General features: G+C 47.5%; 2 protein-coding genes across 5 annotated transcripts in view; one reads left to right on the top strand and one right to left on the bottom strand.

Moving 5' to 3' along the window:
• HPCAL1 (hippocalcin like 1) overlaps positions 1-5,938 on the top strand; it is a 52,080-nt gene extending 46,142 nt beyond the window's left edge. For both annotated transcript variants that reach the window (XM_052679734.1, XM_052679724.1), the window contains exons 3-5: positions 1,906-2,308; positions 3,511-3,616; positions 4,719-5,938. In XM_052679734.1, the coding sequence (XP_052535694.1) occupies positions 1,931-2,308; positions 3,511-3,616; positions 4,719-4,816 (582 nt within the window). In that variant the 5' untranslated portion in view covers positions 1,906-1,930 and the 3' untranslated portion in view covers positions 4,817-5,938. The remainder of the gene's footprint in view (positions 1-1,905; positions 2,309-3,510; positions 3,617-4,718) is intronic.
• Positions 5,939-14,473: 8,535 nt separating this feature from the next.
• Positions 14,474-23,585, bottom strand: ODC1 (ornithine decarboxylase 1). 3 transcript variants are annotated; one of them, XM_052685144.1, is made up of 11 exons: positions 23,426-23,585; positions 21,649-21,794; positions 21,309-21,482; positions 20,994-21,166; positions 20,586-20,720; positions 20,357-20,438; positions 19,958-20,041; positions 18,458-18,620; positions 18,257-18,369; positions 17,338-17,552; positions 14,474-14,956 (listed from the first exon to the last, which is right to left on the bottom strand). In XM_052685144.1, the coding sequence occupies exons 2-11, from the start codon at positions 21,760-21,762 to the stop codon at positions 14,815-14,817; spliced, it is 1,395 nt and encodes a 464-aa protein (XP_052541104.1). In that variant the 5' UTR covers positions 21,763-21,794; positions 23,426-23,585; the 3' UTR covers positions 14,474-14,814. The 3 variants fall into 3 exon arrangements, with proteins under 3 accessions (XP_052541104.1, XP_052541113.1, XP_052541119.1); XM_052685153.1 differs by lacking the exon at positions 23,426-23,585 and adding an exon at positions 23,249-23,368; XM_052685159.1 differs by lacking the exon at positions 23,426-23,585 and adding an exon at positions 23,078-23,167.
• Between the last annotated feature and the right edge of the window lie 821 nt (positions 23,586-24,406).

Below are 24,406 nucleotides of genomic sequence, written 5' to 3'. Positions count from 1 at the left end.
CCAGTTTTCCCCCTGCAAAGCATGCGGCTGAGGTAATATAGAGTATTTATTGTGTGCACTGTGCACTTTCTCTGCTAAAAATCGCTGCTGTCTCACATTCAGGCATTTCAGGTCTTTTCCCCCTTTTATTAATGCTATATCCATACTCAAGGAGTTTTGCACAAGGAAGTGCCTCTCTAAGGTGCCATTCTTCTTGCAGTCTTAACTGATGCCATGGGAACCTCCCTTCAGGAGCTCAGGTCAAAGACAATGCAGTGAAAAAGCCAGCCTGGTCCTGGTGTAAGCAGCGCCCTCTCCCACCCATGTCAGTGTGTACAGCCGGCCCTGAGGCAAGGGATTCAGATAGCACAGGCTCTTAAAAAGAACAACAACGTGCAAACATCCCAACTACCCGCAGCCCTCATCACAGCACTGACCTGAGCATCCCGAGCCCCCTCCCTGCAATATCCATTAGCAGCTATCCTCCAAGTGCTCTCGCAGCTAAATTGGCCAACGAGTGATCTGCTGAAAGCAATCGAATGAAATGTCAGTGGGGTGCCAGCAGCAGGGGGCTCCTACCATGATTAATGAGGTATTTAGGCATCGCATTTTGGAGGAGCTACCTGAAACACAATGCACGGCGAAGGTGGCTTTGAGATGTGCTTTAAAAAATTAATGCTAACATCGGTTGTTTAATTATTCTTCACAAATTGGTTATAACAGCAGCAGGGTTACATTTGGGTTGAGCACATTATGAAGCCTTTCAGAAAGCTCGTATGCAGAAAAGGGTTGTGTTTAGATCGCTGCACATTACTTTTCTGACATAAAATCCAGAAGAGGAGGAAGGGTTGAAACAACCTGTAATTTGATGAACGCAAGGATGATGGGGATATAAAGCTTTTGAGGCTGCGATTAAATGAGCATCCATCCAAAGAATAGAGTACATCTTACTGCTATCAGAAGTGTTGACTCCAACAACTAAGCTCCTGCTGTTGAGGGACCTCCCTTTGTAAGGGAAAAGGAAAGTAATGGCACTAAACATTTCCAAGCGTCCTTCGGCCATCAAGTTCCAGCAAGCAGAGCCATGCAGAGACCTGCAGAAAGCTGCCATGCGGTGGGCAGAAGTAGAGTTTCATGCCTGAAACACAGCTTTTATGGTGAAGAGTTGTGCTGGTGATAGCAGAGCTTGCTGCATTGAGCTGGGTTCTGTCTCCAAGCATTCAGCCACAGGGCACAATGTGCATTTTGTACTTTGCTGAGACAACACACAAAATAAGTGGAATGCAAATAAAATCAGGTTAAATTCAGCTCTCTGCTGCACAGCCCTTTATTTTTTTTGCTGACCTGTAACATTTTTGCACGTTCTTATGCATCACTGGGATGTTTACCTCTGGGAATTGCTCAGCCCTGGTATATTTTGTGGTGTTGGTGTCTGCATGCCTTGCTGCTCAGCGTTTGTTCTTTTGGCTCTGGATAAGCGTGATGGGGATGCAAAGCAGGGCAATGGCACGCTGCTTTGGTTATTGTGCACTGTTACACTTTTTGACAGAACAGAAGGTGGTTAACAACTTTTTGCCTGTGGTAGGGAATACTGAGCTTACAGAAGGAGTTGAACAGAACAGCCTACCTACCCAATCCCTGCCATGGCTTGGCTGCCCCCCACCAGCTCAGGCTGCTCAGGGTCCATCCCACCCTGCAGAGATGAGGCACCCACAGCTCTCTGGGCAGCAGTGCCAGGGCCTCAGCATCCTCTATTTGGGCTCCTTCACTCCCATTGCTGTCTCTATACCAGTTCCAGCTCAGTCATTGCAGTGGATCAGCAGTTTTGGAGGGGTGGAGGTCAGGAATTGGACCTGGGCATCGCAAACTACTCTAGGGGAGTGTTAGCATATCACAGAGATAACACAGATGCTCTCTCATTGGCAGCATTTGAGCCAGGCTCTGGGCAAGGATGGGGAAGCAGAACAGCAAGCTGCGCCCTGAAGTGCTGCAGGACCTGCGCGAGAACACCGAGTTCACGGACCATGAGCTGCAGGAGTGGTACAAGGGCTTCCTAAAAGATTGCCCAACAGGCCATTTGACTGTGGAGGAGTTCAAAAAAATCTACGCCAATTTTTTCCCTTACGGCGACGCATCGAAGTTCGCTGAGCACGTGTTCCGCACCTTCGACACCAACGGCGACGGGACCATCGACTTCAGGGAATTCATCATCGCGCTGAGCGTCACCTCGCGGGGCAAGCTGGAGCAGAAGCTCAAGTGGGCCTTCAGCATGTACGACCTGGATGGCAACGGGTACATCAGCCGCGGTGAAATGCTGGAAATAGTGCAGGTGAGCCACTGCCTCCGGCTTTATGTTTATTGCTGTGACTTCTAGACTTGAGGCTGGAGATGGTGTGTGGTGCTGGGACCCATGATAATTCTCAAGGGGTGGCTTGGGGCCATGGTGGGACCTCTGAGGTGCAAATGAGCAAAGGTCCCGAGAGATGAATGCAGCTCTATGCAACGGGCCTGCAGCCAAAGTCTTGCAGCGCTCCCTAGAGATTCCTCAGTGGGGTTTTGATGGGGTCAGAAAGACCTAAATGCAAATTTTGCTCTCCTAATTGACCTCAAGTTCAACACCATGGGCTCTGAAACTTCAAATCTGAGTCAACACGAGCTCAAAATTAGAAGACCATATCATATTCTCATCCCCTGAAGGCTGAGTCCCAGGTCAGTGGCATCCACCCTGATGGTGGGAAGCTCAGCATCCTGAAGCACGAGAAGGTACTTCTGAACATCAGGGAGCACTTCTTGCTGTGCGGGTGGCCAAGCACTGCAGCTGGTTGCCCAGAGAGGTGATGGAGCCTCCTCCTTGATTGATACTCAGAAACCACTTAGAAACCACTTAGAATAAAATAATCAGATTATCTGATTTCAAGACCATCGAGTTCAACCACCCACCTGACCTACTGAGTCCCATCACAGAGCCACAGTGCTGGGCGCCCTGCTCTGGGTGTCCCTGAATGAGCAGGGGTGGGAGCAGATGGACCCAGAAGTCCTGCCCACCCAACCACCCTGCGACCCTGTGGTTCAGCCCCTAACTGCATCCAAACAAGCATCACACTTGGTGTCCCCAGTGCGTTTCAACGGGGTAAAGAGGTCCACCTTTATGCGCCTTCCTGTAAGTCTGAAAATGAATGTGAACGAGCAGCAGCCTCCCTCAGCCCCTTGCAGAAGGCAGATTCTCACACTGGCACTTCACTCCTCTATCCTGACTCAGACCTCCTTGTACATTTATCTCAACCCTGATTTTCTCTTAACCTCACCCAGTGGCGTGGGCGCTTCTTTGAAGTGCGAATGAAGACAGGAAAGAAAAATAAAAAGAAGCTGCAGTCAGAAATTCCTGTTTGTTTTGGTTTATAAAGTCCCTCATCTGCCTTCTGGGGTCAGCTGTCTTTTTATTGCTGCAGGCTTAAATTATTTTTCTCAGTCCTGAAGCTTTGCAGCTCGGGTCATGTTTTTCCTAAAGCTTTTTATTTTTTTAATATGCAGGCCATCTACAAAATGGTTTCATCAGTAATGAAAATGCCAGAAGATGAATCCACTCCAGAGAAGCGAACAGACAAGATCTTCAGACAGATGGACACAAACAATGACGGTACGATCCCCTTCATCCTGCCCAAGGGAGAGATGCTTGGTGGGAGTGAGGGTTTAGTTCTAGTGTTGAGGAGACCTATAACAATGTGGTTTTATGTCTAGAAAGGCTATTTTTTATTTCAGAGCATTTTAAGGCCGGGTTTTGGTGTCTGCTGCCACAGCCCCAGGGCACATTCCCAGTCCTGCTGTGTTTAACCCTTGACTTCAGCAAGAACATTGTTGGCAACTTCTCCTTTGCTCTTTGCTTTAAAGTATTGCAAGGAAAGGGAAACACTTATAAACTTCCTTATAGTCATGAGTGTTCTTTTTCAGACCGGCAAAAACTTTAGAAAACCCTTTTTTGGGTGATTTTAGCCTGAAGCTAGGATGGAAGCATGCCATGGCTTCTTAGTCTCTTGCGTTGTTTCACCTGGCTTGGGTGCTGCACCCAAATGGAGACCTTTCCCCATTCCTGCTGTGGACTGAGAGCGTCCTGAAGGGAACCAGTGCTCCCAGCTGGTGACACCAGCACTGTGCGTCTGTGCCTTGTGGCCTATGGCAGCAGCCAGAAGCACAGTGCCTGAGGGCAGCTTGGGCCATGAAATGGGTGTCCTTTGTGAATGGCTCATGCCTCAGTGTCTCAAATGGAAAAGCCCTGGGGGAGTGGGAGGGAGGTGAGGGGCTACGGAGAGAGCAGGGCTGCGCTGCTCACCCCCGACTGTGCAAAGCAGAGATGTGGGGCATCAGGGTTAAAGCATCTTAGCAATAGGAACATCATATTCAAAGCACAACCATAGTCAGTACCGAGCCCTGTGTTTGCGTTATTTGTGTAGCTCAGCTCCATGCAAACTGCTGATGACATTAGAACGGTTGATGTTTCTTTTGGCAGCGCTTTTTTAAGTAAGAAATGACAGTTTTTATGCAGGATTGTTTTGCAGAAGATGCATCCAGGCTTAAGGGCTTGAGCAGGATTTGGCTGCCGTGCATCACGCTAAATTCCCCTAGATGCATTTGCGATAGATTAGATATATGTGCACTGCTTGTGAGAAGAGGGCTTTTATTAAGCTGCAGAGAGCGGCGGCGATGAATGACTTCTTTTCTGTTTTACATTTCCTCCTTTGAAGGCAAGCTGTCCCTGGAGGAGTTCATCAAAGGTGCCAAGAGCGATCCCTCCATCGTGCGGTTGTTACAGTGCGACCCCAGCAGCGCGAGCCAATTCTGATGAGAGCGGACAGTTTGCAAGGAGAATCTCAGCTTGTCTTACAAGCTTTGCTCGCAAATGGATGCCTTCTCAATCATTCCTCAACAGTTAGTGGATAAGATACCATTGCCAGATTGTGTGTGTCCGAGTGAAACAGCCCTCGCCCCTCACTAACACCAGTGCAGCTCTCCTTCGGCAGCTCCATTTCTGCTTTCCCGTAATGTTTTGATTCACTCTGCACGCCTAAGGGTAACTGAAAGGTGTTTACATGCAGATGCAAAGAGCTGAATCTCTGCTGGGGTGTCCCGTTCACTTCAGCAGCAGGGAAGGGGATGCCCCATAGGCTTGGGAGGACGCTAGGTAGGACTTTGGCCCAACGTAGCAGGTGGCAGGTAACTTATTTCGCTTCAGAAGTGACTATGTGAGAAAAAACATGTGGACTGAACAGAGTAGAAAGCTCAAATTAAAAATCAAAAACAAAGAAAAAAAATAGTAAAAAACAAAACAAAAAACAAAAAAGCAGCTTTCCTGGGCATGGTTCCAGTTTTCTTTTTGAGGAAAATTGCTTGCACTTATCTAATGGTCTTTACTTTCTTTTAATATATATATAAATTATATATATATGGTGAAGTAAAATTTTAAATATGTAGGTCATCTATTTAAGGCATAAAATAGACTCCAGCTTTGTTTCTTCTAGTTGTCCGTGATTTATTCCGATCTTGGAGATGATTGTTGGTTTTGTTTTTGTTTTTTTTTTTGTGGTATTTATGCATTAGCAAATTGCTGTTCCAAAAGAAATGCATGAGTAGCAGTTTGTGGGTAATTTCACTCTGTTTAATTCCCGAATGCAAATATTTGTTCATTTTTACTGTCGATCGTTCCGGCGTTACTGTATTAACGGGAGGCCCGAAAGGAGCAAATCCTCATTTTGTATTTCTCAGTGAAGTCCTACGTTCTGGTGGTCGCTGCGTCAAGTGGCTTCGAGTGACCTGAGGTGACGTGAGTCGCACCGCTGTCCTCCACCTCGCTGCACCTCTCCCCTTGCTGTCGATACGTTAATAGTCTCGTGCATTCCAGTGTTATTTAATATCTGCCTAATGCCAAGAAATATTCATTGAAATAAAAGACTACTTTTCTTGTCCATTCCCGTCTTCTTTTTACCCAAGTAAAAGGCTGGTGGATGTGGTGGGGTCACCGTGCCCAGAGGTGCTGAAGAGCTGTGGGGATGTGGCACTGAGGGACGTGGTGGGCATGGTGGGGGTGGGCTGGGTTGGACTTGATGATCTGAGCGGTCTCTTCCAACCTCAATGACTCTACAATTCTATGAAAGTAAAGCCGATCAGGAGTCTGCATTTCCTGGGTAATCCAAGGGGGAAAAAAAACCACAAAAATATTGGGAAAACACAGGAACATGGTGCCTCCAAGGGGACCGAAGACTGAGATCATGGCTGCTCTGCGGGGTCTTAACATGAGCCAGGCATGTTTTTATTCAAGCACTGCACAATGTCCCTTTCTTTATATACTGAGGATGGAAGAGCGAGCTTGGTGTAGCTTTCAGACATACATCAAGTCTTCTCCCATCATTTGACTACTTCTGTAAGCGGCCCTTCTTTTGTATGTTCCTGCCATCCCTCCTCATCTGATTTCTACTTCTGCCTTTGGTGAATAGCAAGTTTCAGCCACTGTTTGACAAAACCCCAACTGTTCTCACCAGAACCCAAACCAGTCCCAGGTTTGATACTTTTCCAGGCTTGTTTTCTCCTCACCACGCCCCTGGTAGAGTTTCCTCCTAACATCCAACCTAAATTCCCTTTTTAGTTTAAAACCACTTCTCTCTGTCCTGTCACTATCATACCATGCAAAAAGTCTCCATCTTGTTTATAAGGTCCCTTTAAGGCTGCAACGCAGTCTCCCAGGAGTCTTTTCTTTCCCAGGCTGAACAACCCCGGTGATCCCAGTGGATGGATGGAGCCATGCTGCTCATCAGCTTCAAGACAGTGCCAGCTGGGGAGGGCTCTGCATTCTGCTTCTTAAATAGTGTCCAAGGGCTTAGTGGGAAACTTCAAAACTTCAACTTTTCCAGCAATTTAAGTGAGTATTTTTGCAAATTACATGTTTAGTAAAAAATCACCTAACTTAGTAAAAGTGGATTTTGGAACAAAAAAAAAAAAAACAACCCACAAAACCACAGGTCCATTTTTACCTGGCTGTATTAAGCCATGTAATTATTCTTTCATCATGGAGATATCCAGCATTCTGAAAGCTCCAGCTAATTACTTTGTCAGCTCAGACTTCTCTGTATGAATTGCAGCTCCTGTTACACTCATTCCATGTTGTGTCATTGCCTTCTAAATGAAGTTAGTGCCTGCCTGCTTGAGGCTCAGCAGCAGCTGTGGGAGCAGAGGATGTGCTGGGCTGGGACCTGCCATGCTTCTGAAGGGTTATGTCCCTCAGTGCCACTGCCACGCATCTTCTGAACACCTCCCTGGATGGAGCCACACGACACCTTGTGCAGCCCCTTCCTATGCTCAACCATCTCTCCATGAAGAAACTTTTCCCAGTACCTAAGTTAAACCTCCCCTGGTCCAACCTGGGATATCTTTGGTGTCTTCTCTGCTTGGTCCCCAGTGCTGAGGGCTGCAGCACCATCCTCCCAGGCACATTTGGTAACCTTTCCTGCACCCCTCAGTGAGGCATTTCAGCGCCTTCCTTGGCTTTACACTGCGATCTGGCCCACAGCAGCCTGACGCTGGGCATTAGTGGTAGGCCATGGTGCATTGCAGTGAACATGCACATGACAGAGAATCATAGAATCATCAGGATTGGAAAAGACTCTAAGATCACCTAGTCCAACCATCAGCCCCTTGTCCCTCAGTGCCATATCTACCCTTCTCTTGAATACCTCCAGGGACAGTGACTCCACCACCTGCCTGGGCAGCCTGTGCCAGTGCCTCGCCACTCTTTAGGAGAAGAAATGTTTTCTAATATCCAGCCTGAACCTCCCCTGGTGCAATTTCAGGCCATTCCTTCTTGTACTAGGCATCCTGCACAGATGTTCCACCAGATTCTGGTGGTTCCTTGGGATCTGGCTCATCCCTCTTCTGCCCCAGCTCCTGGGATGGGTGTGCGTTGCAGAAGACAGCAGAACCCTTGCAGTCCCACTCCTCCTCTTCCTTCTTTCCAGCACTTCCCTGGTCCCCTTTCAGAGTAATTCATGGCTTCCCTCCAGAGCTGGCAAGCAGGCACAGTGGTGGCAGCTCGCTCCTCGGGGAAAGGTGGGCACAGCACAGCTGCCATGTGCCATTAATAACCAGAAACAAAACACAAACACTGTGTACTCTTTCCTTGGAGAAAATAAAATAAACTCAGCCAATTCAGATGTCAGTGTTGCACGGCTACAGTTATTCCTCTGTTGCTTCCCTTCTGAATTATTGATATTTGCAAGCAGGCAGCTCTGGTGCTGCTGAGGGACGTGGGCTGATCTCAGAGCCACCTCTCTGCAGTGCCATCGGCTGACACCAGTCCCACTGCCATTGTCCCTACAGGGCTAAGCAGTCCAACAGAGCACTACTCCCCTGCCAGGATCTTTTCATCTGAACAGATTTACCTCCCTGAGGTGCTCTCTGTTCCGCTGCAGTGGTGGAAGGGCTGTAGATGGGCAGAGCAAGAACACAGCAGGTTAGACAGACCTCTGGCAGCAGGGTGCCCAGCACCACATCCACTGGCATCTGGAGAGCTTAAAGGAGGAGACCCCAGCATCTCTGGTCAGGCTGTGCTGTCACCCACACTGCACAGAAGTGCTCCTGGTGCCCAGAGGGAACCTCCTGTGCTTCTGTTTGTGCCCACTGCTTATTGCGCTGCACCACCCCCACCATACGTGGCAGAGAACATCTGCACAGCAGTGCCAACTCAAAATGCCACAGGAAAGGTTTACAGCTGCCCATTAAAGGGAACAGCAGCAAACTGCTGGAACCTGGAGGTATTCACTCGAGTGTACTAAAAGAGCAGAAAGATGAGAGTGTAACCTCATGCTTATAGCAGCCTTTGGCAAACAGGATCCCAGATTATTGTATTTTTTAAATTACTGCAGGGAAGCACAGGAATGCCACAGCAGTCAGCCTGAGGTTGGAACCAGAAAACAAGAAATAGAAGCTACAGTGATGTGCAGACATTGCAGATCCTGGGATAAAAGTGATACATTTGGGAAAATATAGAATGGGTTGTTACAAATGGGAATGATGCATCGTAAACCTGTGAGCAGGCTTTGCAGTAATGCAGCCATAAACCAGCTGAAAAGGGGCAGAGGGAGAGACAGTGAGATAGGGGTTACTATTGGAATGGACCTGTCTGGGGCAAAGTGCTGCAGGAGGGCTTCTCAGTGCTGTGACTGAGCAATGGGAATGTCATAGGGTCACAGAAGGGTTTGGGTTGGAAGGGACCCAAACCCACCTCCTGCCATGGACTGGCTGCTCCCCACCAGCTCAGGCTGCCCAGGATCCACCCAATCCAGCCTTGAGCACCTGCAGGGATGGGGCATCTGCTGCTCTCTGGGCAGCTGTGCCAGGGCCTCACCTCCCTTTGAATAAAGAACTTCCTCCTAACTTCTAATTTTAGTCTTCCCTCCTTTAGCCTAAAGCCATTCCCTTTATCTTATTACCTTCCTGATAAAGACCCCTCCCCATCTTTCCTGTATACCCCTACAGTCCTACAATCCGTATAACCTTGAGCCATAAACAGCCTCTCGCCGTTCATCCCTGTGGTACCGGGAGTAGACAAGCCTCAGTTCTCAGCCACACGGATCTCCGATCGGGCCCAGGTGTTCACTCTGCGGCCACCGTTTGGAGGGCGTCTCAGAGACGGACTCAGCAGTGCAGCGAAGGGCAGCGAACGCCGCCTGCGCGCTGGGACTGCGAGCGGCTACTGCCCCCTGCAGCCATCCATCCCCCCGCAGCCATCCGTCCCCCTGCAGCCACCCCCCTGCCCTACAGCCATCCCCCCAGCAACCCCTCTCCTCTTCTCCCCTTCTCCCCCCCCAGGCTCAGTTCATTTTCAGTAGAGTCAAACGCAGTGATTTAGGTAGCTAAGGAGGAATGTGAATGGAAGATATTTGTAATTCTGGTACAGAAGCCAAAGCAGAGCCAGGGAGACACCCACTGCCTTCAGAGTGCAAATACAGCAATGTCTGGAAACACCCGAGTTGCTCCTGTACAGTGAGTTACTCTTCTGGTACCGATCAGTGCTTATTTCAAGAGAAAATTAAATACAATTTCAATTGCAGTTATTGATGTCCTTTTTCTTCTTGACAATCACATAACATTCATTTGAGATCTTCACGCAATGCTTTCAGAATCTCAGAATCATAGAACGGCTTGGGTCAGGAAGGACCTCAAAGATCATCCAGTTCCACTCCCTGCTGCAGGTAGGGAGGCCACCCACCAAATCAATCAAGCACAAGATCAGGTCACTTGAGGCCTATGCCAACCATAGAGGGATAAAGCGCTCCCCACCCTCACTGGTGGGCTCCCACTTTTCCAGCTGCCAGGATGAGGGGTGCAGTTTTAGAGGATCAATTTCTCACTTCTATTTTTTAATATGAAACCCCATTTGCACCACAGAATGTCAGTTCACTTCCAGCACAAGCCATCTATAGTTAAAGGTGGGTTTATGGAAGGAGTCTGAATTTGTTTCACATCCCAAGTGGCTTCACCACTCAGAGAGGAATGAGGTGATGAGAAGTCATGCCCTCATAGGTTCCCTGACCAACCTGGTGCCCTTTTCCGATGGCATAATTGCACCAGTGGACAAGGAAAGAGCCAATTATGTAATATATCTGAGCTTCAGTAAGGCCTTTGACATGGTCCCTCACATCATATCCTACTCTCTAAATTGGAGAGATGTAGATTTGATGGGTGGACCGTTGGATAGATGAGGAACTGGCTGCAGGATTGCATCCAGAGAGTGGTGGTCAATATGCCTGGATGGGGGTCAGTGCTGGGACTGGTTCTCTGTAACATCTTCATTAATGTCACTGACTGTGGGATCAAGTGCACCCTCAGCAAGTTTGCAGATGTCACCAAGCTGTGAGGTGCAGCTGACATGCCTGAGGGATGGGATGCCATCCAAAGGGAGCTAGGCAGGCTGAGCAGTGGGCCCAGGTGAACCTCATGAGGTTCAACAAATCCAAATGCAAGGTCTTGCACCTGGGTTAAAGCAACCATCATTATCAAGGATTGAGAGCAGCCCTGCTAAAAAAAGACCTGGGGGTAATGATGGATGGCACGCTGGACATGAGCCAGCAATGTGCCCTCACAGCCCAGAAAGCCAACTGTACTCTGGACTGCTTCAAAAGATGTGTGACTAGCAGGTTGAGGGAAGTGATCCTGCCACTCTACTCTGCACTGGTGAGATCTCACCTGGAGTACTGCATCCAGATGTGGAGTCTGCAGTACAGGAAAGACATGGACATGTGCATCTAGAGGTGGGCCACAAAAATGATCCAAGGGATGGAACACCTCCCCTGTAAAGACAGGCTGAGAGAGCTGGGGCTGTTCAGTCTGGAGAAGATTCTGGAGAGACCTGAGAGCGGCCTTACAATATCTGAAGGGGGGCTGTGAGAAAGGGACAGATGCTTTAGCAGGATCTGCTGTGATAGGATAAGGGGAAATGGCTTCAAACTAAAAGAGAACAGATTTAGATTGGATATAAGGAAGAAGTTTTTTGCAACAAAGGTCGTGAGGCACTGACACAGGTTGCCCGGAGAGGTGGTGGATGCCCCATCCCTGGAGACATTCGAGGTCAGACTGGAGGGGGTTCTGAACACTTGATGGAGCTGTGGGCATCCTTGTTCATTGCAGGGGAGTTGACTAGATAACCTTCAAATGTCCTTTCCAACTCAAATGATTCTGGATTCATCCTGGGGGGATCTTTGTATTCCGCTGTGGTATGAATATTTTTTCCTTTAGTGATCCCAAGAGACAGGCACTGTCACCAATGAGCAGTGACCATCTGAGCAGCAGTACCAGTCTGCACGTGTGCCAGCAAAGCCTACGTGTTCACGGTGTGATAGCACTGTACAGAGCATGATGAGCTAGAAGAGAGCTGGAAAACACAGGCTACTCTCTTGATCAATTAATGGGGCAAAACTGAGCAAAAGCTTTGATGGCATAAGTCTTGGGGAAGGGAAAGCAAAATAAACCATAACCGTTTGCTACTTTATTAGATCATTGCTGTGCTACACGGTACTCCTACCAGTGCTAGCCATCAGCTAGCTGGTTTTCACATGAAAGTTGTACAGGAAGGCTGGCTGCTCCCTTAAAGTGCTAGGTGTTCTCGTCAGACACATCTTATGGAGCATGAGCTGAGGCTATGAAGTACCTGCTGTAAAGAAAGATGGTGAAGAAGAGCTGATGTCAGCTGTATCTCCTCTGGGGAACGCTTCTGAGTCCATCATAAAGCTCATCACGTTGCCATGGTCCTGGCCTCCAGCTGAGAGAACCACATGGAATTTTGAGACAGAAGGCACTGGAAGAGCTGAAACAGCAAATTGAGTTAGCTGCAGCTCAAGGAACTAAGGGCAGCCTGCCAAATTCCTCTCAGGCAGCTTCCTTCTTAGCTCCCACACCCTACTGTGCTGATGCTACCTACTGGGAATGGCCTTCCCTGGCAGGGAGCAGAGGAAGCTGGATGGCAGTGGCTGCCCATCAGGGCAGAGCAGATCTTGGCACCAGTTGCTGTGCAGATGTAACCACCCAGGGTCTCGCAACAGCTGTGCTCCCTTCTGGCCCAACCATCCCCACACAGACAGGCTTGCCCATGTCTCCTTCAGACACCTGCAGGCTCTTCCAGCAGTACTTCTGTATTCCTGCTAATTTTCTTCTTCACAGGTCAAACACAGTTGTCACAGAGCAGCATTTAGTTGTGAAATTGTCGCACTACAAAGTTTTGCTTTATGTTTGTTACTTTTGCTTTCATATTAAGAATCATCAAGTTCCTATTAATCCATAGAAGCTATAAGCAAACCCCTAGTTTGGCTGCAAGGAGTTTGACATGAGATGTAAGCTATCACTCACCATGTGCACGTTGCTGCAGTTTGCAGCAAGGTGGTCCAGCAGCCAACAGACAGTTACTGCATACAGGAGAATAAATGCAAGCACTATTTCAGTCACAAGTTTGAAGCTAGGAATGAAGTAACTAAAAATAAGCACTTGCTGCTTCAGGAGAATGAGGAATGTGGAATCATTGCCTCTGTTTATCCAGCTCATTCAGCTGTGGGAGAGCTGAGGCTCCACTAAAAGCAGAGGGTGAAGATTAAACATTGTTTTACGCAGCTGCTTTAGCAGCAGTGCAAGCCCTTGGATGACCTCTTAAATTTAAGCTAATTTGGAAGATCAACTTACTTCTTTCCCTCCACGGTACAGAGGCTTACTAAGGTATGCCTGCAGCTCAAGACCGTCAGGCAAACTGAACAGAGCTGGGACCTGTAGCACGTTAGAAATACTTTGCTATTTTGGCCCAAGTGGCAATAAACGAGCACCAGGTCAGCTGGAGGTCGGAATGATCTACCCCAGTAAGCATTCCTTGCGTTAGCTCCTATGGTTTACTTAGTTATTACATTTACTCTAAAAACTTTAGTTCAATATTTCCATAAGATTAAGTAAAAGCTGTAATGGTATCACATGCATAATAGGCCGTGTCTCATCTGCAGTTCTGCATCCAGGCCTGGGGCCCCCAATGCAAGAAGGATGTGGAGATCTTCTAAGGGGTGCAGGGGAGGGCCACTAAGATGATCAGAGGGCTGGAGCACCTCTCCTGTGAGGAAAGGTTGAGGGAACTGGGCTTGTTCAGCTTGGAGAAGAGAAGGCTCTGGGGAGACCTCATTGTGGCCTTCCAGTACTTGAAGGGAGCGTATAAACAGGAGGGAGAACGGCTGTTTGTGAGGATGGCAGTGATAGGACAAGGGGGAATGGTTTTAAACTGAGATGGGGAGGTTCAGGTTAGATACTGGGAGGAAGTTTTTCACTTACAGGGTGGTGACACACTGGAACAGGTTGCCCAAGGAGGTTGTGGATGCCCCATCCCTGGAGGCATTCAAGGCCAGGCTGGATGTGGCTCTGGGCAGCCTGGTCTGGTGGTTGGCGAACCTGCACATAGCAGGAGGGTTGAAACTAGATTATCTGGAACTAAATGAACTAGGTTGTGGACCTTTTCAACCCATTCTATGCTTCTATGATAGATGAGACATAGAATCACTCAGCCATTTGACATGGGTCAGGTACTGCCTTGCTCTATAGTCAGCCCCACCTAAGTTTCAGCCTCTTTTCTCCTTACTTACTTCAACCCTTCTATACGTACCTTCTGTAACAAGCAACTTGTCAAATGCAGCCACAGAACCTGTGCTATATCTTCATTAATAAGCAGATATGCTTAGTCAGAAGCTTACAGGAATTGTAGACTAGTATAAAAAAAAACTTGCACATTTGGCTTACACAGTGCAATGTTAGCCATGTAGAAAGACATGCAACCCCCATGGAACTTCACTACTACAGTTGTCAGGGCTTGTGACTAGAAAAAGTTCTGACAAGTTGTTTAATGGTAAAGGGTTGAAGAAATGGCTCATGTAGTTTGTAACAGCTCTCCAGGAGAGGTGAATTTGCTACAGATCAACCAGCACAGGACCAGTTATTTCAATATACTTTTATTTTAAAACAGGTAGGTCACAGAACACTAAGCTTAGCCCATTCTGCCGTACACAAGCTACAAATACTTGTTTGACAGGTGAGGGTCAGACTTTAGTAGCATACATGAAAAGTGAATAAAAATCCATATAAAACAATATTCAAATAGTTTCCATAGGAACACAGATAAATGTGACCCATCTCCTAGTCATTTTTTGTTGCGTTTATGCCAAACCTAAACTTTTAAAAAACACTTAAAAATTCTAGCAAGAATTAAGTTAATGGTCCCCCAAATGCCCTAAATTCAATGACTAAACTTGCAGTTAGTTTCTAAGTATTTATTATTTATACATTAATACTAGCTGAAGCACAAGTTGCTGGATACTCAATTCCACTTTCACAGGCACAGGAGAGGGGCAGACTAGCAACATCCTGCTCCTCCACTTCAGCTAGGAACTCCTGCTCCTTTATCTGTTGCATTAGTTGCCTAGAAAGAAAAACAGCAACGGTCAAAAGAGTATTTCACTACAACATCCTGGAACAGACAGATGAAATAGTTTAGTTACTACTATGTAGCTACCAGAACCTTAAATTGATGGTTTATAATCCAGACATTAGTACTAGAGCAAAATAGCAAAGCAGAATAGAGTCTGCACATGTCATCTGCAGTCTTCAGTGTAAGTGCCAGTACTAAGCTGTTTCACTGTTTCCAAGTAGGATCTCTATATCTGCAGATACAGATATCAGGACCTACATTTTTATACCATGCACCATACAGGTTTCATGACTTAGAAGTCATTCCAGAATGAATTTCATTCTTCCTTTCCCACAGCATCACATTCTCAGATGCCTTGAATTTCAAGTGAGGTTAACAGCAGGAATGTAAGGGAGTTGGCAAAGGAGAACCACAACTCCCTTCATCCTCAGATACTGTACCAAAACAAGCTCAGTACAAAAGAACTTCAGCTAATAGTTTTTGACTGCTTATCTTACACTGCATGCAAAGTAAAGTTGTGTTACTGCATGGTTGCCCACATGATATGCACTCAGACATAGATCATCCCCTACACATTCTGCAGCTAGAGCTATAAATACAGCTGTACACTTAAACATGTAGAGCACATATCACAAAAGCTTTTGTCTGTGCTGAAAAGACATGCAGCACAACCTCACTAATTATATCTCCCTCAGATAAGGGTTAGCATATGCTAGAAGAATTTTCTTGCCCCCCCCCAAAAAAAAAGAAAAAAAAAAAACCTCTAAGAAGGGGTGAAAAGAACTGTAGCCTTGGACAGTATGGCTCAGCTCAAATATTACTATCTTAACTGAAGTCTATAATGAAGAAGTTAACAATTCCACAGAGTCATTTTAAGTTTCAGACAAGTCTGAAGTCTAATGGGAAGCCTAAGGCTTTAGATGACACAGCAATGCTTCACTTGACTGCAGGTGTCACTAAAGGTGGGGGAGGGAAAAGCCAAACAACAGTGCAAACTTTGTTTATAGGAAGGCAAGGCTAATAAGAGAATGAAGGAAGCCTCTTTTACAGCTAGAACTCTCCCAGATTTAAGAGTTTACAGTAAATCTCAGAACCTAACGCGACTGAGATGACCTCTGTGACTGAGATGATCAGGGGGCTGGAGCACCTCCACTATGAGGACAGGCTGAGGGAGTTGGGCTTGTTCAGCCTGGAGAAGAGAAGGCTGCGGGGTGACCTCATTGCAGCCTATCAATACCTGAAGGGAACCTACACCCAGGAGGGGAGTAAACTCTTCAAAAGGGCTGACAACAGCAGGACTAGGGGAAATGGATCCAAGTTGAGGGAGGGAAGATTTAGGATGGATGTTAGGGGGAAGTTCTTCACAAGGAGAGTGGTTAGGCCCTGGAACGGGCTGCCCAGGGAGGTTGTGGATGCCCCGTCCTTGGACGTGTTCAAGGCCAGGTTGGACGGGGTCCTGGGCAACCTGATCTGAATGTGTATGTTTGGTGGCCCTGCTAGGCAGGGGGGTTGGAACTACATGATCCTTGAGGTCCCTTCCAACCCGGGTGATTCTGTGATTCTGTGAACCACCTGATCGTAGCCAAACATGCTAATACTGCTGCCCAAATACTTTCTACCATTTTAATAGGCAAACTTCAGTAGAGATAAGGACTTCCTCTTCTATAAAAGTGGGTTTTTGTGTAAGTCCATTAACCTGCTTTGCAGATAAAAACATCCAGATTACTTTTAACTGTTGTTTAAAGATGCAGTTTTGCAGTATTCTGGTACTTAAGTGACCTTGCTTTCCTCCTCTATTTTAGGGTTTCCTGTGGAGATCCAACAGACTGCAGCAAGCAACAGTCCAGAGCTCAATTTACGCCCACAAACAGCTCTCAAACAGAACATACTGTGAAGCTGCACAGTTAAGAACTGTTCCTCCACATTCCTGTCCCTTACAGTCAGGATTCACTTTCACTAGGCTTTCCATTTACAAGATAGCATAATATCAAAACGGTGATTGATTTGTCTCTGATCACTGGCCAGAGAAGCTAACTGTAAAGAATCTGTAACTACCCTGTGTTGTGCAAGACTGAAAGACAAGCTAGAAACCCAGGTTAGTGAATGGACTTGTAGCATTCTCTCTTTAAAAGTGCTTCTAGAGACAAATACACCAGAGCAAAAAATTAATTGGTAATGTTATGATTTTCTAAAAACATGCAAAGACTACCACAGATGTCGCTTTTCACATTAAAATATGTTTTTCCAGACAATGCAGCAGCTCAGCCATGGCACTGTTTGATACAGCACAGTCACAGCTGAGAGGCTTTTCACCAGTTTCACTAATGAGAGCACTTGGCGGATCAAGTTATTACCATATTTAAGTTACTAACCATGCTGGTCGTGACATCACATAATGTATTGTTGGCCTCTGGAATCCATTGAAAGTAGAAGCTGCCGCAACAGTATAGGCACCCATGTTTTCAAACAGGATCCAGTCACCAACTTGCAACTCTGGCATGTTACAGCGCTCAACGATACGATCCAGGCCATCACACGTTGGTCCCCATATGCTGCAGGAGTAGCAGCTGTCATCTGGTTTAGGCCGCTATGGAGAAGAGTCTAATTAGTCTGACAACTGAAACAGCTTCCAGGAGTAATGTCATGACTGATGTATGCACAGCACTCTGCCTCTTCTCTAGGAGGAGGAAGAACCGGTTGCAGGTCTTTCTGCACCCTTGGCTCTGAATTAAGTTCCACTGCACGCCTCCTGTCTTAACATCAGATTCTGGCTATGCAGAGGGAACAGTGAACACAAGAGACTGCTATGAGAAGGGCAGCTCCCCTATGAAGACAGGCTGAGAGAGCTGGGCTTGTTCAGCCTGGAGAAAAGAAGGCTGTGGGGTGACCTCATTGCAGCCTTTCAATACCTAAAGGGAGCCTACAAACAGGAGGGGAATCAACTCTTTGGAAGGGTAGATAACTGCAGGACAAGGGGAAATGGTTTTAAATTGAGGGAGGGGAGATTTAGGTTGGATGTCACGTAAAGTTCTTTACAGAGAGAGTGGTGAGGTGCTGGAACAGGCTGCCCAGAGAGGCTGTGGATGCCCCGTCCCTGGAGTGTTCAAGACCAGGTTGGATGGGGCCCTGGGCAGCTTGGTCTGGTATTAAATGGGGAGGTTGGTGGCCCTGCATGTAGCAGGGGGGTTGGAGCTTCATGATCCTTGAAGTCCCTCCCAACCCAGCTGTTTTGTGATTCTGAGGGATTTGTCTACAGCCAAACTACCAATGTGCAATACTTGTGAAATGTACCTTTTGCAGAACTGGTTTAACATGTGCATGATCATACAAGATGCAATTGAACGATCCATAGACACCATCATTCACGTAATACATGAGTGTTTTGTCATTCACATCATCTTCATCTGGAAGAAGCAGAGACACCAGTAAGAGAGTGCTTGAAAAGAAATGTCCAGTTAGGCTAGAGGGAAGACCAAGTCCAGATTTACATACCATCAGAACCTGTTTGCTCCTTTATTACAATTTTTTTTGCAATGATATTGACTGCCAGCGTGAAGGCTGATGCAACATAGTATCTTCCTGGCTCTGCAATAATAGTTACTTCAGAATCCAGAGGAAAGTACTTATCCAGTGCTGGGTTGATTACACTTGTGATCTAGGAAGTAACACCAGTTGCAAATATTACTACTTCAGCAGCTACCCAGATACTCTTTTTAGTCAGGGATGACTCCCATGCTCACAGTAATGTACTATTCAAACACACAGATTAGAATACAGAAGTGGCTTACTGTATCATTTGCCTTTGCTTTATTATATTTGTGGAAGACAAAAGCAGCTTAAAAACTTCAACATGAGCTGTTTGGTCACTTAAGTCTCAGCGAAGTCACCCTTCCTAGCCTCATTAAACCAGCATTAGTGCCCCATGTGTCAACTCTCTTCAATTCCTGGTCTGTTTCTCATTCTAATAATAATGCAACATCCTCCAGTTTTCTGCATCCCAGAGAAGTCATCTCACAGGATTTTAAGACTACAGAAATCTTTGTCATCATCCCTGGCAGTGTTCAAGAGGCGTCTGGATGACGCGCTGCGTGATATGGTTTAGTGCTTGTGGTGGCAATGGTGATGAGGAGATGGTTGAACTGGATGATCTTATAGGTCGTTTCCAACCTTGTGATTCTATGATTCTATGATCTTGGAAACTGTTGTCTTCACAGCTGCCAAATTATCAGTGATAAAGCTGCCTCCAACCACTGCATGACTGCCTCATGCCACGGAGCCCACTCGCAGCATCATTTGCACTTGATATTTCATATAAAGCCAGTACAACACTAGGAAAAGTCAGCTTTCATTAACAGGTATAACAAGCAAGGCAACATTAGGCCACATTACAAGCAGATAATTCACTCTGCGGGACTTATTTGATGCCTCCTTGTGTAAACACATAACACCATTTAGCATCACTTTAGACTGGCAAGTGTTCTGACAACACTGCCCTACTAAGTCCCCTTAACAGTAAGCCACCTTTTCTTCTGAAAGTAGGTATTTCTATGAAAGCAGACTGGAAAACTGATCAAACAAAAACCCATACACTCCTAACACTAGTTATAAACCAGATCACTTACTGATCTGGTGCTCAAAGCCACTCAGACCGTATGGGTGTTCAGGGTTTTCTTATCTCATGTGGAAGCAGCATCAATTCATAACACCTGAAGTAGACAATCAACTGGAAGAAGTTTATGCCAGTCAGAATCAAGTCTGCAATTAAAACCTGCTATACAAGTTCAGCATCTCCACATACTTATGCATTCATTTAGCTCTATCTTGCAAGATAATCTAATTTTCCAAATACAGGCTCCTCTTTTCTTCTCAACTCCATTTCTGACCAGACGTTCTGTTATCAGCGTGCCTTTATACCAACAGAAGAGCTAGGTTTTAATACAGTCCAGCATTCAGAAAGACACCACAACCCAGAACTTCTTAGCAAAGCTATACCTCTTCAAATTTAAGCTTGACGTCTTCAGAGCCGGGGAAGCCACCTCCAATATCAAGCAGATACATACTGAAGCCAAGTTCAGCCTGAAGTGAAATCAAGTGGAATAGTGTTAAGAAAAGCCTTTGGTTTATCATTTTAGCTATAAACAAATAAATAAATCAGTAAGTCATTCTATTAAGATTTGAGAACAGGGCTAATTCACTGGGGTCTTTTAATAGTCATCTCAGTTTGAGCTGCTAATTTTATTGAAGAACTGCTATAGTAAGCCACCAAGACCTCAGAAACGCTACCATGAAATGAGCAGCTTCAACTTCTAACCCTGTAACAGTTCTATAATTGATTCAGTTTTGCCACAACAGTTAAACAGGAGTTTAATAGTTAAATAGAACTGTACTTACTCCCATATCAAACACGCAGCGGGCATCGGAAATAGCCTGAACAAATGTCTCTGGGTCTGTACATCCACTTCCAACATGGAAGCTAGAAAGAGAAACAAAATATTAGCTGGTCTTTGGTAAGTCAGTAAGTTCACATAAAACATAAGTCACAATACACAAATGCTTATCTGTTGTCAGCTACATCACTTAAATCTTATTCCACGTGGCTGCATTTTGAAATGGAACGCACCTAACTCCAACAATGACAAGGTCCAGCTCTTTTGCACGCTCCAGAAGCAGCCTGCTTGTCTTAAGAGTAGCTCCAAATTTAACACTGAGACGACAAACTGCTTTGGAGTCATCAGTTGTGATACGCAGCACTAACCTGGAAATAGGGAAGAAACCAAGTTTTAGAATAAGACATCATCAGGAAGGTAAGATTTTAAAATGAGATCAACCTTAAACATACAAGCTTTCCTGTCTGCCTCCTCCTAACGTGCCAGTACACAGGCTTAGATTTCAGTGGCTGAAGTTGGCTTATTATCTCATAATTTCACATCATATCTTAAAAAAAAAACAAACAAGTTGCAACTAACAGCAAGTGTTTCAGTAACTTGAGAACTCGAGCAGGAATTATGAAACAGCTAGGATAACTTACTTGGCTTTTGGATGGGCCCTTGCAATTTTCATTAGTTCTACTTCACTATCAAATGTCATCATCTGTACACCGCTGCTAGCAGCATGTTTGATTTGAGACAGTTGTTTGCAGGGATTTGCATATATTATTCGCTCAGGAGGTACCCCAACGCTCTGAACCAGCTGTATTTCCGTCTAGAGAGAACAGGTTACAGTAAGGATATATCAAATTAATGAGAACAAAAGTGACAGTGCGCGCTTATGCTTAATTGTACACAAACACTTCACAGCTGAGCATGTGCCAGCACCACAGATCAGAACACAGACGAGGTCTTACCTTACTGGCACAATCAAATCCCGCACCAACAGCAGCGAGAGTCTTCACTACAGCTTCACTGTCGTTACATTTGACGGCGTAGAAGGGGGTTACTCGAGGAAGGGCTTTATGCCACCGCAAGTGCTTCTTTACTATGTCCCCGAGGTCAGCAACATAGAAGGCATCCTTATCATCCTAGAGCAAACACACATATTGAAGTTGCAAGCCACAGATAACAGAATAAGTTTGGTCAGCACTTGAGGAGGGAGTTGCCTTGCAGAAAATCCACAGAGGCAACTTCTTCCCCTAGTTTATAAACCTGCAGTGTCACCAAATGCAGTCATTTTCTTCTCATACTTACAGAAGATGACACTTCATTTATTTTTTGGTCAAGGATATCCTTGGCAGTAAAGCCCTCATCAAGAAAGGTGAATTCAAGTTCTTCTTTGCTGAAGCTACCCATGATTCCTGACATTCCAAGTTTAGGTGGAAGGACTGGAGTGTAAGCTGTTGATACAAAAAAAATAAACAGCCCACAGACAAATGTTATTTCATTTGAAGTCATACAGCTCACATTCACTGTTTCAAATCCATGCAGTCATTACATGGTGGTCATAGAATAGATAGCTATGATTCCTACAGTGGTTGCTGACAACCTTAATTAAACGGGTGACACATTAGGTTTAATCAGAACCAACAAGACTCTCTATAAAGCAGCCATGTCAGATTGAAGGCAAGCTACCCTCTGTTCAGCAAGTGAATGATGCACAGAATCTATCAAAACTAGTAATAGCAGATACTATTTAACTCCATGAAGTTTCCCTCATCTTTTCCTTTGCTTCCACACCAGTTACTGTTAATGTTATGGCTAGTACTGGTTTCAATGTAATTACCACTTTTCTTAAGCACTACAGTAACTCAGCAGCTCCTGGGAGAAAGTTTCCAAGTTATTTTTGACATAATCAGAACACACTGCTTACCTCTGAGCAGTAACAACTCTCACTAATTCAAAGGAAACAGAATATCTGGCTCTATCAGTGGTTTGGACTTCCCTGCTCTATGCACAGCCTTCAAGCTACACGAGAAGAAAACCTGAGCTGTCAAGAATGGAGATACAAACCAGCACAGCAGTTTGTGATTGCAGCCCGTGGGCATAAATTGAGTCTTGTGAGTAATTCCAATTAACACTTTATAACCAGACTTCACACAAGTCTGCAACAGCTCTCCAAAGCTAACAAGGAGCCAACTAGAATCAGAACAAGGAGCCCCTGAGAACCAGAACGAGAAGGCAAAAGGACATTCCTCTGCCACCCAAAACCCGAGCGCAGGGCAAGTTATACAGCTCACTCTAAGCGTGGAGCCACACACAGAAAGGCAGCCTGCTGAAGCACATCTATCTGTGTCGCTGCTTTCTAAAGACCTCAGGGCCACAAGGCTGCCAGTGAGTCACAGGGAAGATTGGGTTTCATGTAACCCCATCCAGCCCCGGGCCTTCCCTCAGCACTTTCCCACTTTATCGAGTCACGCAGATGAGAGCCAAGGCTTTCTCGGCTTTAAGTTACCCGGTAACCTTCAGCTGCACCGCTGCTCGCCGCTTACAAAAGCACGATACCCTTTACAGCCTTGCTTTCAGCTAGCGATCCCTCGGGCCGTCCATCCCACACACGCCTTAAGCTTCAGGCGCTAAGCTCCGAGAAGCGACTTCAAGCCTCTCACCTCCGACAACCGCACGTCCCCCCAGCTGCTGCTACCTGGGACCACTTCGCGTTACTCGACCGTTTCTCACTTACGCGACGAACTGGAGCTTCGACGCAGACTAAGCTCTAACGAAGCCAAACGCGGCTCCCGACCTCCACCCACAACGTTCGCTCCTGCAGCGCCCGGCACGGCCGATGCCCCCACGTTCCGCGCACACGCCAACCCGGCGCTGCCGCCCGCCCCCCGCAGGGCCCGCCACGCACCTGCCGGCGCCACGCCGCCAACGCGGCCCCGAGCCGGGGATTCCCCGGGAGGAAGGAGGCGGAGGGAGGCCCCGCGCCCGCCGGCGGCGCCCGGCTTCCCGCCCGGCCCGTTGGCAGCGGCCCCGCAGACACGTGGCTCCGCGCCGGCCGGCTTCCGCCCCGCTCCCCGCTCCTCACCTCGGGCAGCTGCCGTCGGAGCCCTCCGGGTGCCCTGGCCCCCGCCTCCTCGGAGCCGAGCGCTGCGGAGCGGGCCGGGAGGCGCCCTGCCGCCGGAGGGGAGCGGCGGAGCAGCCGCGCGGGACTGCGGGCGGAGCGGGCGCCGCGGCTGACAAAGCTTCGCCACCGCCGCGGCGCTTCTATTTATAGGGCAGCCGGCGTCGCCATGGCGACGCACCAGCTCAAACCAGCCGCGATCGGCTGGGACCGGGCAGGGACCGCCGCCAGCGCTATTGTGACGTCAGCGGAGAGCACGAGCACGGAGGCCCCGCCCACTGAACCCAACGCCCCGCCTGCTGCCCCTAACGCCCCGCCCACCGACCGTAACGCCCCGCCCACCGCGGGTGCGCTGAGCGCGTCAGGTCTCTGCGCAGCGGCCGCCTCCGGGGCACGGGCTCGCAGGGGGCGCTGGCTCGCACGGGACACGAATACTGCAGCGCAGGCTGGAGCAGTTTTTCTGCATCATGGCAAAGCAAATCGTGCATGCCTATCTTTATCCCCCCAGCAGGAGAGCAGCTGCTGGGGGAAAGTGGGGACCTGCTGCCCTCAGTCATCCTCGTGGTGGGGATTTCACTGCTGCTCTTGTGGTGGGAACCCATCTTCTGCAGCCACCCTCATGTGGGTCTGCTCTCAGCTGCTCTAATGCTGGGACCTGCCACCCACAGCCACTCTCTCACACTTGGGACCTTCTTCCTCAGCCACTGTCATGGCTCAGACCCACCGCTTCAGCCTCCCTCACGTCAGGGCTGCATGCAGCAGGGGCAGGAGGGACGTCCAGGTCACAGTGTCCTGGTCAGGCCTGAACGTGGCTGTAGACCCAGCAGCAGACCCTGGTGCCTCCACAGCTCCCTACATGGCTCCATCTGACTCATGCAAAGCACTGCATGGGCCAAAGATGCTTTCCAGAAGAGGGCACTGGAAAAGCATGCGTTGTCAGGAGGC

Source organism: Tympanuchus pallidicinctus, unplaced genomic scaffold (genome assembly GCF_026119805.1).
Source record: "Tympanuchus pallidicinctus isolate F22 unplaced genomic scaffold, pur_lepc_1.0 scaffold1, whole genome shotgun sequence".
Lineage (NCBI taxonomy): Eukaryota > Metazoa > Chordata > Aves > Galliformes > Phasianidae > Tympanuchus > Tympanuchus pallidicinctus.
Note: the sequence above shows the minus strand (reverse complement) of the source record. Positions and strands in the feature narration are given on the sequence as shown.

Excerpts from the sequence above, each read along its gene's own strand:
- ODC1 (XM_052685144.1), bottom strand. The coding sequence starts at position 21,762 with ATGTCAGGAATCATGGGTAGCTTCAGCAAAGAAGAACTTGAATTCACC. Across the intron at positions 21,167-21,308 it reads GATTTGATTGTGCCAGTAAG|ACGGAAATACAGCTGGTTCA; the intron begins GTAAGACCTCGT and ends TGTTCTCTCTAG. Across the intron at positions 17,553-18,256 it reads TTAAACCAGTTCTGCAAAAG|CGGCCTAAACCAGATGACAG; the intron begins GTACATTTCACA and ends TCTTCTCCATAG.